The sequence below is a fragment of the Rana temporaria genome, chromosome 3 (assembly GCF_905171775.1).
Source record: "Rana temporaria chromosome 3, aRanTem1.1, whole genome shotgun sequence".
Lineage (NCBI taxonomy): Eukaryota > Metazoa > Chordata > Amphibia > Anura > Ranidae > Rana > Rana temporaria.
The window spans coordinates 358,550,492-358,571,993 of NC_053491.1; the positions used below are offsets into that span (position 1 = coordinate 358,550,492).

Genomic DNA, 21,502 nt, shown 5'->3' on the forward strand with positions numbered 1-21,502 from the left:
ATGTTCATAAATAACCTCCTAATGTTCATGGCGGTGTTCTTCCCTGGCATAAACCCTGTTTGGTCTCCATGAATCAGTGAAAGGATCACTGAGTTCAATCTAGATGACAGAACCTTGGCAAAAATTTTAATGTCCACCGGAAGCAGGGATATTGGTCTATAAGATTCGGGGTATTGAGGGTCCTTGCCCGGCTTAGGAAGCACAATTATCTGTGCTTCCTGCATGGAGGAGGGGAGAGTTCCCAAATCAAATATAGAGAGGTATAACGCCCTCAACCTGGGGATCAGTGTCTCCGAATATGTAGTGTAAAACTCTAGCGGGAGGCCGTCTAGGCCAGGAGCCTTAGACTTGGCCAGTTGCGATAGTGCCGTGGCTATATCTTGAGTAGTAATTGGGGCTTCCAGCATCTGCACTTGCCCCCGACTCAGCTGTGAAAATTGCAGTGTGTGTAGGTATGCCCATATTTCCTGCTGCGTATGTCTACTTTGGGATCTATATAAGTCCTCGTAGAAGTTTCTGAACCTATCTGCCACCACTGGAGGGTCCGTGACGACCGAGCCGTCCGGCTCCACCAGTGAAACCACCACTGGCGGTCTGTCCTCCAAGTGCGCCAAATACGCCAACATCTTCCCCGCTTTCTCCCCATGCTCATACACTCGTGTCTTGCTGAAAAAAAATGTGCTATTTGGCCCTCTCCAGATGTAACTGTGTGACCATCCTAGTCTGCATGCTCACCTTGGTCAGGTTCTCTATTGTGGGCTGAGTGTTAAATGCAGCCTCAAGGTCCTGCAGCATGTCTTCCGCGCTATTTACAACTATTTTGGAGGTCTGTTTAAGTCTACGTATCTTAGTGTCTAACACCCTGCACACCCGAGTTTTAAATGTATCCCACCGGGAATTAATATCCTTGTACCCCTGACCCTCAGGAAGTAGGAACTGTAGTTCCCGTTCAATTCTGTCATGGTCAGTCAGGGCCCTCAGCCTCCTCACAGGGGCCCTATCTAGCAGAGATAACTGTACCCAACATGGCGAGTGATCTGACAGGGCCCTGGGAGCAAATCCAGCCCCCCCCCCCCCACTTTGGGCAGTAGTGCAGCTGAGACCAGAACATAATCAATGCGGGACATAGTAGCGTGGCTGGCTGAATGGCACGTGAAAGCCCTGACCTTAGGATTCCTTTGTCTCCACACATCTACCAAAGCAAATTCTTTCATCAGGCGGCCCAGTCTGGACAACCCGGGGGCCCCCGCAGGTCCCCCCGGCATTGCCGGTCTATCCAGGCTGGGGTCCATAACCATATTAAAATCTCCCATCCATACCACCGGTACCGTCGGGTGCTTAGCCATAAATGCCAAGCCCTGAGTGGCGACCTCCGAGCTGTAGGGAGGAGGGATATAGCAGGCAATCAATAACATAGGCATTCCCCCAATGCGTACATGTAAGAATAGATATTTCCCCTGCTGATCCGACTCCAGTGTAAGCAATTCAAAAGGGGTGGCCTTCGACACTAGGAGTGAAACTCCCCTGGAGAAACTGGAGTGGGTGCTATAATAAGCCCATCCAATCCATGGGCGTTTCAGTGCGGACTGTAAATGACCGGTAACGTGCGTTTCTGTTAAAGCAATAACATTCGCCTTTTGCGCTTTAAGATAAGCTAGGGCCGCCCTGCGCTTGATTTTGTTCCTGGCTGTATATTTAGGGTTGTTGTCCTGCTGGAAGGTGAACCTCCGCCCTAGCCTTAAGTCTTTTGCAGACTCTTAGGCCTTGTACACACGATCAGTCCAAACTGATGAAAACGGACTGAGGTTCAGTTTCATCAGTCCAAACCTACCGTGTGTATGGCCATCAGACTTTTGTCCTTCAGTCCAAAGTTTTAGAACTTGCTTTAGAATCGGACTGATGGACTAATGACCGATCAAAACCGATGGTTAGTACGCAAAAGCATCGGTTCAAAACCCGCGCATGCTCAGAATCAAGTCGACGCATGCTTGGAAGCATTGAACTTCGTTTTTTTCAGCACGTCGTTGTGTTTTACGTCACCGCGTTGGACTCGATCGGATTTTGAACTGATGGTGTTTAGGCACATCAGACCATCAGACTTCAGTCCGTTTTCATCAGATGGACTGATCGTGCGCACAGGGCCCAACAGGTTTTCTTCTAAGATTGCCCTGTATTTGGCTCCATCCATCTTCCCATCAACTCTGACCAGATTCTGTCCCTGAAGAAAAGCATCCCCACAACATGATGCTGCCACCACCATGTTTCACAGTGGGGATGCTGTGTTCAGGGTGAGATGCAGTGTTTGTTTTCTACCACACATAGTGTTTTGCTTTTAGGGCAAAAAAGTAACATTTTGGTCCCATCTGCCAAGTGCACCTTCTTCCACATGTTTGCCGTGTCCCCCAAATGGTTTCTTGCAAATGGACTTCTTATGTTTTTCTTTCAATAATGGCTTTCTTCTTGCCACTCTTCCATAAAGGCCAAATTTGTGGAGTGCACGACCAATAGTTGTTCTGTGACAGATTCTCCCACCTGTGCTGTGGATCTCTGCAGCTCCTCCAGAGTCTTGGTAGGTTTGCAGTTGTGCCATACTTTTTCCCCATTTTCAGATGATTAATTGAACAGTGCTCTGTGAGATTTTTAAAGCTTGGGATATTTTATAACCTAACCCCGCTTTAAAACTTCTCCACAACTTTATTCCTGATCTGTCTGGTGTGTTCCTTGGCCTTCATGATGCCGTTTTCTCACTAAAGGTTCTCTCATGCCTCGTACACATGGCCGGACTTTCCGAGTAAAAAAGTAAGACGGGTTTTTTTTTCCCTTCGGAAAGTCCGGCCATGTGTAGCCTCCAGTTCTTTCTTTCCGTCGGACTTCCGGACGGACTCACAGCGGACTGTTGCAATCAAAAGTCCGACCGTGTGTACGAGGCATTACAATCCTCCAAGGGCCTCACAGCACAGCTTTATTATATATATATATATATATATATATATATATATATATATAAAAAAAGGCTGATGTTTGTGCAAAATCAATATACGCTTATTGGGATTTTTTACCAAAAAATATGTACAGAGTACATATTGGCCTAAATTCATGAAGAAGTTAGATTTTTTAATGTATATCTTTTATAGCAGAAAGTGAAGATTTTTTTTTGTTTTCCCAAAATTGTCTGTCTTTTGTTTATAGCACAAAAAAAAATGGAGTTACACTTACCGGTAACGTCCTTTCCAGTAGTCTTTCAGGACAGCCACAACTTGAGAGATAGGCTCCTCCTCTTCCTTAGGAAACACTGCCCAGCCTTTAAAATCTCTCCTCCCCCTGCTAGACCTCAGTTTTTATACGAGCACTCCGGTCCGCTGGGGAGACACAAGAACATGTTAGTAATCCATAGTTAACACATCAATATCATACTATGTTCCTGGATTAGAAACCCTTTCTTCTTACTTTTCGGGAGGGTAACTAGGGCTGTCCTGAAAGACTACTGGAAAGGACGTTACCGGTAAGTGTAACTCCATTTTTCCCTATCCGTCTTTCAGGACAGCCACAACTTGAGAGGATAATCGAGTACTTACAATTTAGGGTGGGACCACGGCTTGCAAGACCTTTCTCCCAAAGGCTTGTTCACCTGCTGACACCAGGTCTACTCTGTAATGTTTGATGAAAGTGGCATAACTGGACCAAGTTGCGGCTCTGCATATTTGATCCGGCGTCGCTCCAGCCCTTTCAGCCTGAGAAGTAGCCACCGCCCGAGTAGAGTGTGCCTTAATTCCTGTAGGGACTTCCCTATCAGTCAAGGAGTAAGCCTGCCCAATAACTAGTCTGAGCCACCTAGCAATAGTGCGCCGAGACGCTTTCTGTCCCTTTCTGGTCCCAGAAAATAAAACGAACAGAGAGTCTGACTTCCTAAAGGCTCGAGTCAGCTCCAAGTACTGTAGGATACATCTCCTAACATCTAGTGTACTAAACTTAAATTCCCTTTCACCAGAGGGATTGGAACAAAATGAGGGTAACACAACCTCCTGGCTTCTATGGAACTTGGAAGCCACTTTCGGAAGGAAGGCCGGATCGGTTTTAAAAACAACTCGATCCGGGAAAATTACACAAAAAGGAGGACGAATGGACAGGGCTTCCAATTCACTGACCCTCCTGGCAGTAGTCACTGCAACTAAAAAGACTGTTTTAAATGTTAGATCCTTTAAGGAACACTTGTCTAAGGGTTCAAAGGGTACCCCTGTTAGCACCTGTAAAACTAGTGATAGATCCCACTTGGGGAAGGAAGGTCCCTGGGAAGGTTTCTGTCTGGACAAGGCCTTAAAGAACCTGATGACCCAGGGATTGGATGCTAGAGGGCTCTCTAGAAACACACTGAGTGCTGAGACCTGGCCTTTAAGGGTACTCACTGACAAGCCTTTATCCGCTCCGCACTGGAGAAATTCCAGAACGGACTTGTGGCTTTGTGCTGGAAAGGAAAATTCCTGGCACCAAGTATTAAAACGAATCCAGATTTTTTTATAAATAGAACGTGTCTCCTTCTTCCTACTGTTGAGAAGGGTGGCAGTCAGTTTGTCCGAAAAACCTCTTGACCTCAGCAAGGACTCCTCAGTAACCACGCCGCCAGGTTCCACCTGTGTACCTGAGGGCACAGAACTGGACCCTGCGAGAGGAGATCCTCTCGAAGAGGGAGAAAAAGGGGGGGTTCTGTGGTCAGTTGCTTGAGAACCGAAAACCAAGCCCTCTTGGGCCAGTGGGGTGCCACCAGGATAAGTGAGGTGTTCTCCAGCTGAAATTTTCTCAGGACCAGTGGTAGAAGAGCTGGGGGTGGGAAGGCGTAACAAATCTCGAATCGCCAGCTCTGGGATAGGGCATCTATCCCTCTTGCTCCCTCTCCCTTGCCCCGAGAGAAAAACCAATGTGTTTTTGCGTTCTCCCTGGATGCGAAGAGATCTATCTCCGGGGATCCCCATCTCTTGGTCAAAAGATGGAAGACCTCCTGATTGAGGGACCACTCGTCTTCCCTCAGTTGACTTCGACTGAGGAAATCCGCTGTACTGTTTTCTATCCCCCTTAGAAAAACTGCTGATAAGGACAGGGTGTTTGTTTCGGCCCAGCGAAAAATTCTTGTTGTTATGGCCGACAGGGCTACACATCTGGTGCCACCCTGCTTGTTTACATAGGCCACGGCCGACGCATTGTCTGACCTCACCTGGACGTGGTGTCCTCGAAGTCTCTCCTGGAAGAAGATGAGCGCTAAACCGATCGCCCTCAGCTCCTTCCAATTGGAGGAATGTTTCAGCTCTGCCACTTCCCAAACACCCTGTGCTGGAAGTACCCCTAGGTGAGCTCCCCAACCTCTGCCGCTGGCGTCTGTGGTGACAATCAATGGAGATCGGATATGCCATAGACGACCCTGTGACAGATTGGTTAACCTTCTCCACCACCAGAGGGATCTCTTTACCTGACTTGGGACCTGTACCAGGACGTCTAGGTGTTCTGAGCTGTGGTCCCAGATTCTGAGTACAAAGGCCTGCAGGGCCCGAAAGTGAATCCCTGCCCACTGGACTGCCGGTAAAGTGGAAGTTAACAGTCCTAGTGTTGACATCAGGAATCTGATTGAGACCTGATGGCTGCCCTGGAGGGCAGATACTGACCTTTCTAACTTTAGAGCCTTCTCTAATGGAAGGAAGACCCTTAGGAGGGTGGAGTCCAGGGTGTACCCTAAATAAGGAATGCGCTGTGATGGTATTAGACTGGATTTTTCCAGGTTTAACAGCCAACCTAGGCCCATAAGGGTCCTTTTGGTTAGTTCCAGGTCCCTGGAGACTTGTTCCGGAGAGGCTGCAAAAAGAAGCAGGTCGTCCAGGTATGCTATTATACCCACTCCCTGAAGACGCAGAAAAGCTATTGGTTCCGCCAGGACTTTTGTGAACACGCGGGGTGAGGAGGATAGACCGAATGGCAAAGCCTGGAACTGTAGGTGCACCACCGAAGTTCCCAAGTCTATCGCTAGCCGTAGAAACTCCTGAGACCCCTCTGCAATAGGTATGTGCAGGTACGCGTCCCTGAGGTCCAGGGAGACCATAAAGCAATTCTGTGGTAGGAGGGCCCTTACCGTGAATATTGACTCCATACGGAATCTTTTGTATGTTACTGACTTGTTCAGTGGTTTCAGGTTTAAGATTAACCTGTACTTGCCAGAGGGTTTCTTTACCACGAAAACGTGGGAGTAAAACCCTCTTTTCTCCTCTCTTTTTGGGACTCTGCAAACAACATTTTGGACCTCCAGATCCCTCAAGGCCCCCACTAGAGCTTCTGCTTTTTCCTTGGCTTTGGGAAGCTGAGTGACCAGGTACCTCTGTGGCGGAAGGCATGAGAACTCTAGGGAATACCCCTTTCTCACTATCGCCAATACGTACCTGTTTGGGGAAAAAGACTCCCATTGTGGGAGGAAGGCCCCCAACCTTCCCCCCACTCTGATCTGGGAGTCATTGTTTTTTGGGGGGCTGGTCAGGTGGGCGAAAAATCGCTCCTCTTCCCCTACCCCTAGGTGTCCAGATCCTTTTTTGAGTCTCTGGCTTCGGGACCCCTGTTTGTCTTTGGGGACGAAACCCTCTTCCTTTTTGTGGAGTTTTACGTTTAAACGGAAAAGATTTTTTCTTATCCGCCGTGCGGTCTAAGACTGACTCCAGGTCAGGACCAAATAGGAGATCTCCTGTAAAGGGAATCCCACATAACTTAGACTTGGATGCAATGTCTCCTGACCAAGTCTTGAGCCAGAGAGCTCTTCTGGCAGAATTAGCCAGGGCTGCTGACCTGGCTGACATGCGGACGGATTCTGCTGAGGCATCCGCAATGTAGGCTACCCCTTTTAAAATTGTGGGGAAGGAAGCCAAAATAGTGTCCTTGTCCGTATCTGCCTCAATATGTTCCTGGATCTTTGAGAGCCAGTGTTCTAAATTACGGGCCACTACTGTAACTGCTAATTCTGGTTTTAAATTGCCCATTATGGACTCCCATGCTTTTTTCAACAACGAGTCCATTCTCTTATCCATAGCATCCGTCAGGTTGCCCATATCCTCAAATGCTAAATCAGTCTTTTTAGAGACTTGTGAAAAGGCCGCATCTAATTTAGGGTTTTTATTCCAAACAGACGTGGAATCTTCCGCAAAGGGAAACCTTCTCTTAAGGGATTGAGAAAAGAAAGGCTTTCTTTCAGGGTCCTGCCACTCCTTCTTAACAGTATCAACCAGAAGATCGTGCACTGGGAAAACCCTACCCTTGTGTTCCCCTAGACCTTTATACATCTGGTCATGGAGACTAAGAGGTTTAACATCCGTGTGAATGCCTAGGGTCGTGTAAATGGCCCCTAGTAGTTCCTCAACCTCATCAAGAGATAGCTTGTATCTGGAAGACTTCTTGGACTCACTGTCCTGGTCTTCTTCACCTGACTCTGCCTGTGAGTCGAAAGCAACGTTCTCCATTAGGGAGTGCTGCCCCTGAGAAGGGCCTGCAAAATCAACTGCTTCCGCTGAAGGATCAGGAGAGGCAGGTGCAGAACCCTGAACATCAGGGTGGGCTGTAACCTGTGTGGGTACCAGGGAGGGTTGCACCCTTTCAAACAAAGTCTTGAAAGAGGAAAAGGTAGAGGCTAGTTCCTTAACTGAAGCAGCTAGACTATCCTCCTGTTCTGCATCCCTTTCCCTAACTAGAGAGTTTATGCAATCTCTGCATAAAACCTTTGCCCAAGAATCAGGAAGGGAATCCCTACAGGAAGCACACTTTTTCCTAGAACTATGTGTCTTTCCTGTTTTTTCTTGGCTCTTTTCTAGGCTCTTCTGAAAAAATAGAAGACATAGGGACCCACATTAAAAGAGCAGAGATCTGCAAACAACATTTTATAAAAAAAGTTTTTTTTTATTTTTTTTTTTTTTTAAAATAACAACATGGTTACAACCCTCTGGGAAGCACTAGACAGACACTACTGCTAGGTGCCCTGCTGTCTTTCCCTCCTCTCCCCCAACCACCAAGGGAAAAAATAGAGGAAGGGAAAAAAGACATAGTCTAAAAGTTTTTGGGAACCCTCCCCAGGAACCCTTACCTTGGACTGGCTGGAGGTAGCGTCCCTAGTCGGGTCCCGTTCCGGAGAGGTTACCGACATAGCGGGGTGGTTGTGCTGTGTCTAACTCGTCCCAACGAGTATCCGACACCTCCAGCAGGACGCGTGGGTCTCCTATCAGCGCCGCGACCCGGAACCGGAAGTCGCGGGTCATAGGGAATCCTTTCCAAGGCGCACCGGAAATGACGTCGCCCGTCCACTCGGCCCGCATTTTTCAAAAGGAAAAAAAAAAAAAAAAAATAATATGCGGCCGCCCGGAGCTGAATTCCCCCGCCGCGGTCCTGTGGACACGATAGGGACCCCCCCACAGAACCGTCTGTCGCGCTCGACCTGGTTGGGGTGCGTTCTTTGGCGGTAAGTCGCTCAATCTCCTTTAGGAAGCCCTTGCTTCCTCCACAGGAAAAGATAATGATGGCCACAGTCCCCTGACTGCTCTGCCTGGTTCCTTAGCAGTGTCTCCCCACCGGAGGAAACACTAAGAACTGAGGTCTAGCAGGGGGAGGAGAGATTTTAAAGGCTGGGCAGTGTTTCCTAAGGAAGAGGAGGAGCCTATCTCTCAAGTTGTGGCTGTCCTGAAAGACGGATAGGGAAAATAAAACGCTCTAGTTAGTAGATTAGAAATATTAGAATATAGAATGCTCTATTACTGCGATTAAAATTACATCAATTATATTGGATACAGCGTTCCACGACCACACAATCGTCAGTTCAAGTAGCGCAGTGCCGTATCCCAAAGAAAATGGCCTGGTCACGAAGAGGTGTAAATCTTCCAGGAGGTCAAGTGGTTAAATATAGGCTGCTAAAAATTCCATGGCAGCTAGTTATGTGATCAAATACCAAAGCATTTAGTCATGTGATCGCTGCTGCTAGAAGGATCATCTAAAATCTAATTTTCTATTATAAAAAAACTTTACAGTAAATTACCTTAAATTCATGTTCACTGAAAATATAGTACAGCGGTCTTTGGAGCGCTACTAATATAGTTTACAATTATATGTTAAAGTGTTCTCATAACTTTATAAGACCTGAGACACTGAAAAGTGTTATTTTTGACACCTACCCTGAAATATTGTGTTCCTCTTTCCTTGACCAGAACTCCTTGCTCCAACTTTTCATCACTATTCATCTCCCATGATTCCTTGGCCTGATTGGGTAAAAAAAATAGCAATATAACATCAATTTCTTACAATGCTCTCTGTAATACTAACAGCAAGCAAAGCGCAGGAACAACCCCAACCCGCATTGCCCATGGACAACTATTCCTGTGCAGACATGACCTGGGGACAACACTTCCTTAATATGTACTCTCCGGGGACAACACCCTCAAGCACAACACTCCACCTTCCCCCTGGCACTTGCCCCTCAAGCACAACACTCCCTTAGGCCCCTTTCACACAACACTCCCTTAGGCCCCTTTCACACAACACTCCCTTAGGCCCCTTTCACACTGGGGCCCCCGCTAGCAGCCGAGAAAGGGTGTAAACCGCCCACAATCAGGGCTGTCTTAATGAGAGGGCACACCTGGGCACTGCCCAGGGGCCCCAGATGCATGGGGGGGCCCTGCCCTTTCCCCAAAGCAGTTGGTCCTTGAGCCCGGGCTGCCCCTCTGCATCATAGATGTAGAGGGGCAGCACTCTGACCCCTCTACACCCCAGATATCCCCCCCAGCACTCTGACCGCTCTACACCCCAGATATCCCCCCAGCACTCTGACCCCTCTACACCCCAGATATCCCCCAGCACTCTGACCCCTCTACACCCCAGATATCCCCTACCTCCTACCTTCTTGATTTCCGTTTACCTGCACTGTCTCCATTGTAGGGGCCCCAGAGCATTACTTTGCCCAGGGGCCCATGATGCTATTAAGACGGCCCTGCCCACAATGCGCCTCTGCAGAGGCGCATTGCAGGCGGTATAGCTGCGGTGTCCCACCGCGGCTGTTTAGGGTCGTTTGCAGGCGCTAAGGGCGAAAGGGGTCTAAGAGAAAAACACCCAGCATGCATCACCTGAGGATGACACTCAATGAGCATACATCATTACCAACATTGCCCCACTTCACTCCCGGGACACTCAACCACAGTCAACCAGCAAGCACTGTCCAAAGACAACATGCCCATAGTGCATACCGTGTAGGCACAACTAAGAACAGCACTTACCCAGCATGCACCAGCCGAGGACAACTAGCACACGCACACGCGCGCACACACACACACACACACACACACACACACACACACACTTTAACACTCCCCATCAAGTACTGCCAAAGAAAAACACTCAACCAGCATGCCAGACAACGTTCACCCAGAAACCACCGCCCGAGGACAACACTCACCTTCTCAAAGCTCTTCAGTTTGACTTTATATTTCAATTCGGCATTGGGTGGGATCTGAAATGGCTCATAGCCTGCGCTGTCAAAACCGTATCTGTAACAGAATGATGCTACGATCAGTGCAATTACGTTCCACAAGCTGGATAATGTTCAGAGCAGTAAACAGAATAATGTGCTTTATATTACACCTTTTCCCCCCCAAACAGAACATGTGTCCAAACCACTCAAAAGGAGACCAATTACATTGTTATTTACAGCCTTGAATCTGTCTATTATCATCAACAGTTGAACTTCTCTTCCAGAGCAGAAATACTGTTTGTGAAGGGAAAGGAAATGAGGGTGGAGATGAAGTGGAATTCCCGTCTAACCATAGCTTATATAACCCGTCTTTCTACCTATCTTACAAATTCTGCATGGACCCTCTGCACACTGCTATATACCCTTTCCAGAAAACTATGCAATGAAAAACAGGGATTTTTAGTTCACACATATTGCAATACATGCTTAAAGAGGAAGTAAACCCTGATGGGTGTTACTTCCTCTATGTCTCCCTGCAAAGGTAAAGCATAATGGGCTACTATGCATCGCATAGTAGCCCATTATGTGACACTTACCTGCAAAAGAAGCCCGCAATGTCACCATCTTCCTCCATGGCAGCGAGCAGCCATTCTTCACCCCTCTTCTTCCGGGAGCCGCAAACTCCGGCTCTGTGACTGGCCGGAGCCACCTTAAACGACATGACCCCGGCTTAAAACGACACAGCGTGCCCTTTCAACGTGGAGCATGCACCGTTGAAGGCATCGCTCGGGGAAATTGCAAATATCTCAGAAACCGTGTAGGCCTCTGAGATATTACAAGCACTTACAGGCAAGCCTTAAATCTAGGCTTACCTGTAGGTGTAAACTTGTCCCTGAGGGTTTACTTACTCTTTAAGCTAGCAAACGGAAAAAAAAAAATATTATTATTATTATAATAATTCCTCTAATGGCCAGTCCTACACTGCTATGGTGGACACTATGCCAACCTGGGGCATAAAGACACAAGGTGGGGGAGGAGCTACTAGGTTCAGGTCTTGTCAATGACCTGCGTTACAACAGGGGGGGGGGGGGGAAGAAAAAAAAAAATCAAGAAAGATAGATATACCTGTGCTCAAATCCCAATAACTTGTACATGTATTTAAACTATCAGGTGCTAAAGAGGTGTGACCGCATATTAACACTACAAATCCTGGATGGACCCTCTGCTAACTGCTATATACCCTTTCCAGCAAATGCAATGAAAACAGGGATTTAGTTCACACAAATTGCAATACGTTCTTAAGCCCACCGACTGAGTCAAAGTAATCCCTCTTATGGCCAGTCCTATACTGCTTTACCACTACAAATGCTACTGTGTACACCATGCCACCTCGTGTCTTTATGCCCCAGGTTGGCATGGTGTCCACCGTAGCATTTGCAGTGGCAAAGCAGTGTGGGACTGGCAATAAAAAGGGATTACTTTGATGTAGTTAGCCAACTTAAACATGTATTTCAATATATGTGAACTAAAAATTCCTGTTTTTTCATTGCAAAGTTGGCTAGAAAGGGTTTATAGCAGTGTGAAGTCCATCCAGAATTTGTAGCGTTAATATGTGGTCACACCTCTTTAGCGCCTGATTATATACAAGCTATTGGGATTTGAGCACAGGTATATATTTTCTCGCTACCTATCCTGTCTACCTTCTGAAGAAAAAAAAAAAAACACACACACACACACACACACACACACACACACACACACACACACACACGCAAACACTTTTTTATAGCCCACTCCATTCCAGTCACATGATCCCCTGTGTCAGTGAGCAGCCGGCTACCGGATCACACCTTTTTTTTTTTTAAAAGACATACATTTTGTTTGGGTACAGCGTTGCATGACCGCGCAATTGTCAGTTAAAGTAACAGTGCCATATCGCAAAAAAATGACCTGTTCATGAAGGAGGGGGGTAAATATTTCAGAGGTGAAGTGGTTAATCAAGAACCTAGTAGGAAACAGTCCATAATAAGCAACCAACCACCACACCAGGACAGTCAGCTCACTCTGGTTTCAGGTAGAGCACAGCTTCCTCTCCTTTCTCCATCTGCTGCAGTGCAGTCTCCACTCCTGGGGGGATCCCGAGGCTCTCTCCCTCCCCAACTTCAAACTGCATCTCCCGTTCATCAAACACGCGCTCATTGTGGATTCCTTGCAGCTTCACTGTATTAAAATAGCAGAGAAACAGATTATTCTATGGTGCTCAATCAGACCCTAAACAGTTATAGATACTTCTAATATGCCTAGGCTAATCAAATAAATAACTGCAACAAAAACAGATATATCAGTTTTCTTTCGGTAATGGCAGGTGAAGTCACCAGACATGTATACATTCATCTTCTTCTAAAAACGTAGGCCTCGTTCACACCATGGTTCAGAGACAAGAGTTTTTCTGAACACTTTCTGAAAGGACTAAAAAAAAAAGAAAACACTGGTGCGATTAGGGCACATAACTGACACGTATGAAAACTGCTGTCCACATGCATGAAAACTGAGGTAAGCTGATGTAAACGCATGTCTCTGCAAGGGAAGTCGGCACGGTTTTCTGAACGAGTCCTTAATGTTTGAAGCCAAGGATTGGTGAGGTGGGATGTAGCAATTAGAAACTTTTAACCTCTTTACCACCGCGCCATAGACAAAAGACGTCTACAGCGCGGTGGAGTTATTCTGGGAGGACGTCCCTGGGACGTCCTCCCAGAATCCTTCACTCGCGCGTCCTCTGGGGCGCGCTCCCGGAATCATCTGTGAGCAGCACAGATCTCAGTAAATTGCCGCTGATAGCGGCCATTTACCACGTGATCACTTGTAAACAAACCGGCGTCATGTAATGACGCCGGTTCCTCCCTCTCCTCTCTGTACCGATCGGTACAGTGTGAGAGGAGAGGGGGGGAGAGCGGAAGCAGCAGCAGCTGCTGTGGCTGGATCTGTGACAAATGCAGTCACAGATCCAGCCATCCCTCCCTGTGCAATACTCTGCAGTACCATCAATACTCTGCAATAACCTCCCCATACTCTGCAATACCCCCCATACTCTGCAATACCCCCCATACTCTGCAATAACCCCCCCCCATACTCTGCAATAACCCCCCCCCATACTCTGCAATAACCCCCCCCCCCATACTCTGCAATAACCCCCCCCCCATACTCTGCAATAACCCCCCCCCCATACTCTGCAATAACCCCCCCCCCATACTCTGCAATAACCCCCCCCCATACGCTGCAATAACCCCCCCCCCATACGCTGCAATACCCGCTAATATGACAGAAACAAGATTTTTTTTTTTTTTTTTTTTTTTTACATAATTTTCAGTGTTTTTTCTTTTATAGCGCAAAAAATAAAAAACCCAGAGGTGATCAAATACCACCAAAAGAAAGCTCTATTTGTGGGGAAAAAAGGACAAAAAATTCAGATGGGCACAATGTTGTATGACTGAGTAATTGTCATTCAAATTGTGAGAGCACCGAAAGCTGAAAATTGGTCTGGTTAGGAAGGGGGTTTAAGTGCCCAGTGGTCAAGAGGATAAATATAACCGAAAAGGTACAACTGTCCTTTACCTTCCAAACTTTAACTACCTAAAGATTTTGAATGCAAGAGATATGTCCTAAAAAAATAAATAAAAATAAAAATAAAATCCCCATCAGACATTTTAGGACGCATTTCTTTCCAGCTACTCTTCCCTCTGCCACCGCTTTCCCTACCGCAAGGGCCAACTGTCAAAACGCATGTGTAAAAGCCATTTCTTTCATATAAGGAGTGGCATTTCTTTAGTTCTCCATATACCATCACTTAGTTGTTGTAAACCGCAGACATGAAATATGGGCAAAGCATATCCCTCTATAGTGTGTACCTGTCTCAATTAAGAGCAGCAAGTTTGATTTCTGTTTACAACCACTTTCAAGGCATGGTAAACATTTCCACCTGCACGCGATGTGCATTTATCATGTAGTTTCACAGTGTAATTTTTTGCCCTATATGCAGAGTCTACAGTAGAAGGAATCTTCACATTCCTGTGTCAGTAGTTTCAGTTTAAACATGAGGCATGGCAATGCACATGTTAATGCATGACCTCTGCCTGTAGTGTGAGACCTGACACTTCCTTGTGAACATAGCTCTACATATATTTATTTCTGTCTATATATTCTCTACAAAATATACATTTTTGCAAAGGAATACAGTGGAACCTTGGATGATGAGCATAATTTGTTCCAGAAAAATGCTTGTAATCCAAAACACTCGCAAATAAAAGTGAATTTTCCCACAGAAGTCAATGGAAACGAAGAGAATAAGTTTCACATTAACTTCTATTGTATGCAGTACCGCATGTGGCCAGAGGTGGGGGGTGCGGGAGAAACTCTGAAAAGTTTTTCCGAGTGTCACAGGCGCCCCCCGCACCTCTTGCCAAATGCGGTACTGCACACCGGTGCAGCTTGAATCCTTCTCGTTTTGCGAGACAACACTCGCGAACTGAGTCAGGATTTAAAAAATAAAATATCTCGTATTGCGAAACGCTTGTTAACCACGTTACTAGCAATCTGAGGTCTTACTGTATTGCCAAAAGAAAGCCTAGCTATTTTTCCCCCCTTCTCAAAAAAAAAAAAAAAAAAAAAAAAAAAAAAAAAAAAGGGGGTACGTATTACTTTGTAATTTTCAAAATAAAAAAAAGCCTAAAGAGGAAAAGTAAAAACTGTGGTGGGTCATAAGGGGTGCACAGATATAGGGTGGAAGTGATTAAAAAAGGCCATGTGGACAGCGCAACATGAGATTTCCCCTTAAGCAGGATCGCCAATCACTTACATTCTACCACGGCACCCTCGTTGGGTTTGGAATATCCCTCGCCCTTTACTAGAATTCTACGAATAATACCGCCATCTTCTTCTTTTGACAGATCTTCACCTTGGAAGTCATAAAGCTCAATCTGGAGGCAAACAAACGAAATGATACAGAATATGAAAAACTCACGAAACATTCACCAATAGAAGAGCTTGAAATGTGTCTCGTACCTCAAAGATGAGCGTAGCATTTGGTGGAATTTTGGGAGGACTCCCTGATGCTCCATAGGCATACTCTGGCTTACAGGTAACCTGACAGATCTCTCCAACTTTCATGGTGGCCACAGCGATGTCCCACGCTTTAATCACCTGACCTGTAAGGAGAACATATGAACTTACAGCTGGAGATTATCATTACTGAATGACAATGGCGACCGGTCCATAGAAAAGCGATTAATAGAAAGATTTTTAAATAAAATGAGAACATAATTAACATTTTTTTTAACTTTAAGATGTTAAAAAAGGTTAGTCATATTATCATTTATTTAAAAATATAAAAAATAAATTGTTTTACGTGTGTGCAGTGCACTGCAGGGGCGGACTAACACAAGTTAAAGCGAGGGTTCACCCAAAAAATTTTTTTTCTAATATTACATCTAGCAGAGCCAGCATAGTAAGGGCATTTACTTTCGGCTGGGTTTTTTTTTTTTCTCCGTACATACCTTTATATTCTGTTTTTGTCCAGGGCTTCCGGGATCCAATGACTGCGGGACTGGGCGTTCCTATCCTTCCATTCGATGATTGACGGCTTGTGAAACAGGTGACCTGTCGCACAACGCGCGTCACCAGATGTCGGGAAATAGCCGAGCTCCAAGTCGGCACTATACGGCGCCTGCGCAGTCAGCTCTACACGGCGGGCGCAGGCGCCGTATAGTGCCGACTCGAAGCTCGGCTATTTCTGGAAATCTGGTGACGCGCGTTGTGCGACAGGTCACCTGTTTCACAAGCCGTCAATCATCGAACCGAAGGATAGGAACGCCCAGTCCCGCAGTCATCGGAGACCTGAGGCAGGGATAGAAACGCCCAGTCCCGGAGTCATCAGAACGCGGAAAGCCCTGGACCAAACCAGAATATAAAAAGGTAAGTACGGAGAAAAAAAAAAAAAAATGCCGAAAGTATATGCCCTTACTATGCTGGCTCTAATGTTAAAAATTTGTTTTTAGGGTGAACCTCCACTTTAAACAAGCACGTGATTAGAGCCCGAGGCTCCAGTTGGCTTATTTTACAGTGTGCTCAGGGCGCAGAACCCTCCCACTTTTGACTTTAGCAAATCAAAATTTGTCCAATCAGGAGGCTGAAGATGGAATATGGAAACCGTCGGGTATCGGGAGCCATGACAAATACCTGGAGGGGTTTGTGGGCCCCCCCCCAAATTTTATTTTTTATTTTTAACACCAGCCGCCCCTGCTTAATGATCAGATACTGAAATCACAGCCATCATAATATCAGTTTTATGCCCATGACTACTTTCCGAATAGTCCCTCTGTCTTCTGGTACCTATGTGTCTCCCAAAAGGCAGCATGGGGGTGGTTGGAAAAGGGTCCAGAAATTTCAGGTTTTGACAGGTATCCGCTCCTCCCTCCCCTCAAAAGGTGCTAAATGTGGCAGCGGGTGGGGTATTGGCGAACAAGCGGAGCTTCCACTTTTGGCTGGAGCTCCGCTTCAACTTCAGAAAATAACTAAAGTGTGCATGTACATGTTAGATAACACGGAGGAGAATTTATAGGCGAAGAAAAATAAAAACCCAAAAGCAGCTTCTTTGAGCTCCAGTGTCCATGAGGCGCTCACAGCGCTAAAGATTCTATGTGCAATTTTTGCATTACCACTAGATGGAGCCGGTGTTCAGACAGCGGCTTGAAGACCGTACCTTTCCCCAGGTCAAAGGTGAACTTGTCCTTTCTGTCTCTGCTGGAGTCAAACTTGGTCCCATCAGGCAGCCAGCCAGTGTAGTGGACGCTGACTTTATCCCCAATCATAGGATTCTCTGTCCCGCTGCCTTCTTTCTTCATTTGCTGGAGAAAGAAGAAGAAGAAGGGCAAATAAAAAAATAACCCCTTGTAGCGAGGATGTGCCCACCTGACATCATAGAGACCAGAGCAGGGTCCTTAGCCCACCAGGGGATTACGGGGGCGCTCCACCTGCCAGCAAAGCAAAGGATCAGGTAAGTAACACTGTTTCTCCCCTAGACAAAACAAGCTATTGACCCTTACAAGAGTCAGCCCAATGCCTGCATCAGGACTGAGCGTTCCTAGGCAGGGTGCTGTATTGTTTTCAGGAAGTTACACCGCTGGCCCCTTCCACCAGCCATGATCTGACTTGCATTGCACAGAGAAGCACAGAGACCTAGTGATCACATCACTTGGGACTAAAATAAGGTAAGAATTAGAATAATGGAAGTTTTTATTAAAAAAAAAAAAAAAATGACCATGTGGTTGAGGGGCAAAAAAAAGTAGTAACTAGGGTTGTCCAGATACCGATACCAGTATCGGTATCGGGACCGATACCGAGTAGTTGCAGGAGTACTCGTACTCGCGCAAATACCCCCGATACCTAAATAGAATACTTCCCCCCCCTCCGCTCCTGCCGCATCGTGCCGCCGCATCGAGGGACATGGCTAGAGGGACATTGCTGCATATGTGAGGGACATGGCTGCATATGTGAGGGACATTGCTGCATATGTGAGGGACATGGCTGCATATGTGAGGGACATGGCTGCATATGTGAGGGACATGGCTAGAGGGACATTGCTGCATATGTGAGGGACATGGCTGCATATGTGAGGGACATGGCTAGAGGGACATTGCTGCATATGTGAGGGACATGGCTAGAGGGACATGGCTGCATATGTGAGGGACATGGCTAGAGGGACATGGCTGCATATGTGGGGGACATGGCTGCATATGGGGGGGACATGGCTGCATTTGGGGACACATTTAAAAAAAGTATCGGTATTCGGTATCGGCGACTACTTGAAAAAAAGTATCGGTACTTGTACTCGGTCCTAAAAAAGTGGTATCGGGACAACCCTAGTAGTAACCACAGAAGGAAACATATAAGTGGATTAAACTTCAACTTTAAAAGAACAATTCGTTACAACTTTATGCAGTATTTGTTCAGAATACAAAAAAAAAGGTACAACAATCAAAAGAGAACGATAAATTCAACACACTAATCTTATGTATAAATCTCTTTCCCTGTAATCTATCGCAATTATTTATTCTCCAGACAGGTTGCGTGAGCTCAACAATTTCCTTTGTCTCGGTCACCTGATCCCTTAGGTAAAACTGAGAGGAGGAGCCAAACAATAAGGTCACGGTACAACAGCTTGGGGGTGTGGCCCATTTCTGGGCGTCGCTGCATATTGTCAGAAGATCTTGAAGCGTCTGGGAAGTCCTGAGGACACCCACAGATACCCTCTATTATTTTAATTAAATCTATAAAAAAAAAGAGAAAGCGCAAACATGCCCGACTGTGCAACATAAAACAGAGCTGAAAGGGGGGTTCCACACGCAATTTTTTTATTTATTTTTTAAAAGTCAGCAGCTGCAGTGTTTGTAGCTGCTGACTTTGTCGCCCCCCCAGGCCGATCCCTCGATCCCGACAGGTCAGGTAAGGGGGGGAGGGGGGGAGGGGATTGAAAGGCTAAGTGCACCTTTTCCAAAAAATAACTTATGCAGTCAAACCCCCACATCCCACCTTGTTTCCAAGATGCCAAAGTGGTTGACTTTCCCTCCCTAGCAATGGGCATGTGGGGCGCGGCTAACTGCAAGGAGGGGATCTAAATGGCCTACAGGTAAAACAATAACATTTTACAAAGTGGCACCGATTTCTTATATCCCCCTTGACCATATACACCATTTTCTGGAAAAGATGAACTTGGCCTTTAAGGGTGGGGGGTTTGGGGAATGTGACCATGGCTTATGTTACACCCTAAATATAAATGTAACGTGATACATGCTCCCAAAAGTGGACAATGCATTTAAACTATATCTACACGCAAGAATTAAAATGTAATATATCGCAGCTCAACAATTCTTCGATGTAGTAGCTGCATTAGGCTTTTTCCCCCGTTGGTCCTGCCAGTAACATACATCCTCAGTTAGGGCGAATTCACACATACCCTCAATCAAATCGCAGAGCAGCCAGCGAGATTCAAAGTTCCAGTAGCTCTGCGTCGCCCGCTGGCTAGTGGACAGTGTGGTGTACGATTCAGTGCAACGCACCATCCCTTCCCCCCCCTCTGTTTTGGACAAGCTTTATTTGAAGTGTACAAAATGTACACTTCATTTACTGCAATGTCGGGGGGAAAAAAAACCTTGGGCCAGATCCACATACACTACGCCGCCGTACCTTACCTGGCGCATTTTCGAATCCTTAGCGATTTCGCGCCGTAAGTTACGGTGGCGTAGTGTATTTCTGGCGACGGATTTCAAATTGGGCGGGTTTCATTTAAATGAAGCGCATCCCGCGCCGAATGAAATGCGCGTGCTTCGTCAAGAAATAATTTTTTGAACTTGGACGTGAGTTACGTCCATCCCGATTCACGGACGACTTACGCAAAAAAAAAATTCAAATTTTGACGCGGGAACGACGGCCATACTTAACATGGCAAGTCTATGTATACGCCGGAAAATACCAGCTTTAACTATACGCCGGAAAAAGCCGACGTTAGAAAATGCGACGGCCGCGCGTACGTTCGTGGATCGTCGTAAATCGATAATTTGCATACCCGAAACAGAAAACGCCACCCAGCGGACGCCAAAGTATTGCATCTTAGATCCGAAGGCGTACGAAGACGTACACCTGTCGGATCTAACCCAGAAGCCGTCGTATCTTGTTTTGAGGATTCTAAACAACGATACGACGCGGGAAATGTGAAAGTATGCCGGCGTATCAGTAGATACGCCGGCGTACTTCGTCTGTGGATCTGGCCCTTAGTATGTGTGTCCAGGACTCCCCCTGCAAGTAGGAATCAATGACTTATGGCTCACATATAATTTGCCAATAGCGCAGCGCTGTGTATCATACTATTATATAAGAAAATAACCAAATATACAATCTTCAATTCCAGAGATGAACTGCACAATGTAACAAGTCCTTGTGTAACCATCCAAAGAAATCTTAAATAAATAATTGTGATAAAACCAAGACTCCTGTGTTTAATAAAGAAATAGTTCTTCAAACAAACAGCGCTGTGCAGATCCACCCTTGCTTACATTGAATACTTTGTGCACACCATCCCCGGCTAAAGTGCCCACTCACCTCAAGGATGTTGATGTGATGACATCAGAAAGGCTCTCTTCATCTTAAGACCCCTTTCACACGGACGGATAGAATGGGGCTTTTAGCTGCGGATTTTCTAGTTTTCTACCGCAGCTAAAAGCACACAATGCTTTCCTATGGCCCCATTCACACACAGCGTTTAGCTGCGATTTTGTTACATGCGGTTTGGTGCGAATAGAAAAAATAGAATTGAATGCGTCCAGGTGCAATTTAGCGCAGCTATATGCACATAACCGCAGTCTTTTGTGTCAACTGCGTATAGCAGCATGAGAAAAAAAAACCGGAAGGACATCATAATCAAAAAAAAAAAAAAAAAAAGGGTTGCTAGGGGAATGACTACCGCAGCTAAACGCGGGCGCATGTAACCGCACGTAATCGAAATGTACAAATGCAGCCAATCTCAGTGCCTGGAGCCTTGAATTTCACAGAACATTTACATGCTTTTAACAGCGGCAAAACAGCCGTCCATGTGAAAGGCGCCTTACACTGTGAATGAAGAGCCCCCTGCACCCACAGGGTGGCCTCAGTCTTCCAGTATAGGGGACATCATTCCTGAGGACATCTTGTGGTGAAAAACGATTACTCCAGGGGAGAGCGTGTTTATTGCAGGTGGAGCTGCATTTTTTAACCTCCTGCAAAACCCTAAAGCTTTATTTTCACTTGAAACTGGTAGAAACTGCAGTCTGCTCACAGTTTGTAATACAAACATCTTTGCCATTCTGAAGCTTCCCTCCGACCACTTTGCATATACTGTGATTCTGTACTTGCCAAATATGCTGCAGAAATCTCCCTCCACCAAGTCTGGCTGCATCCATTTTAACTGTGGGCAGTTGAAGCTGCTGCCTGTTCACTTCCTGGATTTACACA

At 46.3% G+C, this 21,502-nt stretch overlaps 1 protein-coding gene across 1 annotated transcript in view; it reads right to left on the minus strand.

Annotated features, from left to right (window-relative positions):
• The window catches only part of FKBP4 (FKBP prolyl isomerase 4), a 46,520-nt gene that overhangs the window by 19,411 nt on the left and 5,607 nt on the right, over positions 1–21,502 (minus strand). Inside the window, exons 2-7 of the mRNA XM_040345243.1 lie at positions 17,220–17,364; positions 15,524–15,666; positions 15,318–15,438; positions 12,529–12,685; positions 10,451–10,541; positions 9,177–9,260 (exon numbers count right to left, since the gene is read on the minus strand). Coding sequence (XP_040201177.1) covers positions 9,177–9,260; positions 10,451–10,541; positions 12,529–12,685; positions 15,318–15,438; positions 15,524–15,666; positions 17,220–17,364 — 741 coding nt within the window. The remainder of the gene's footprint in view (positions 1–9,176; positions 9,261–10,450; positions 10,542–12,528; positions 12,686–15,317; positions 15,439–15,523; positions 15,667–17,219; positions 17,365–21,502) is intronic.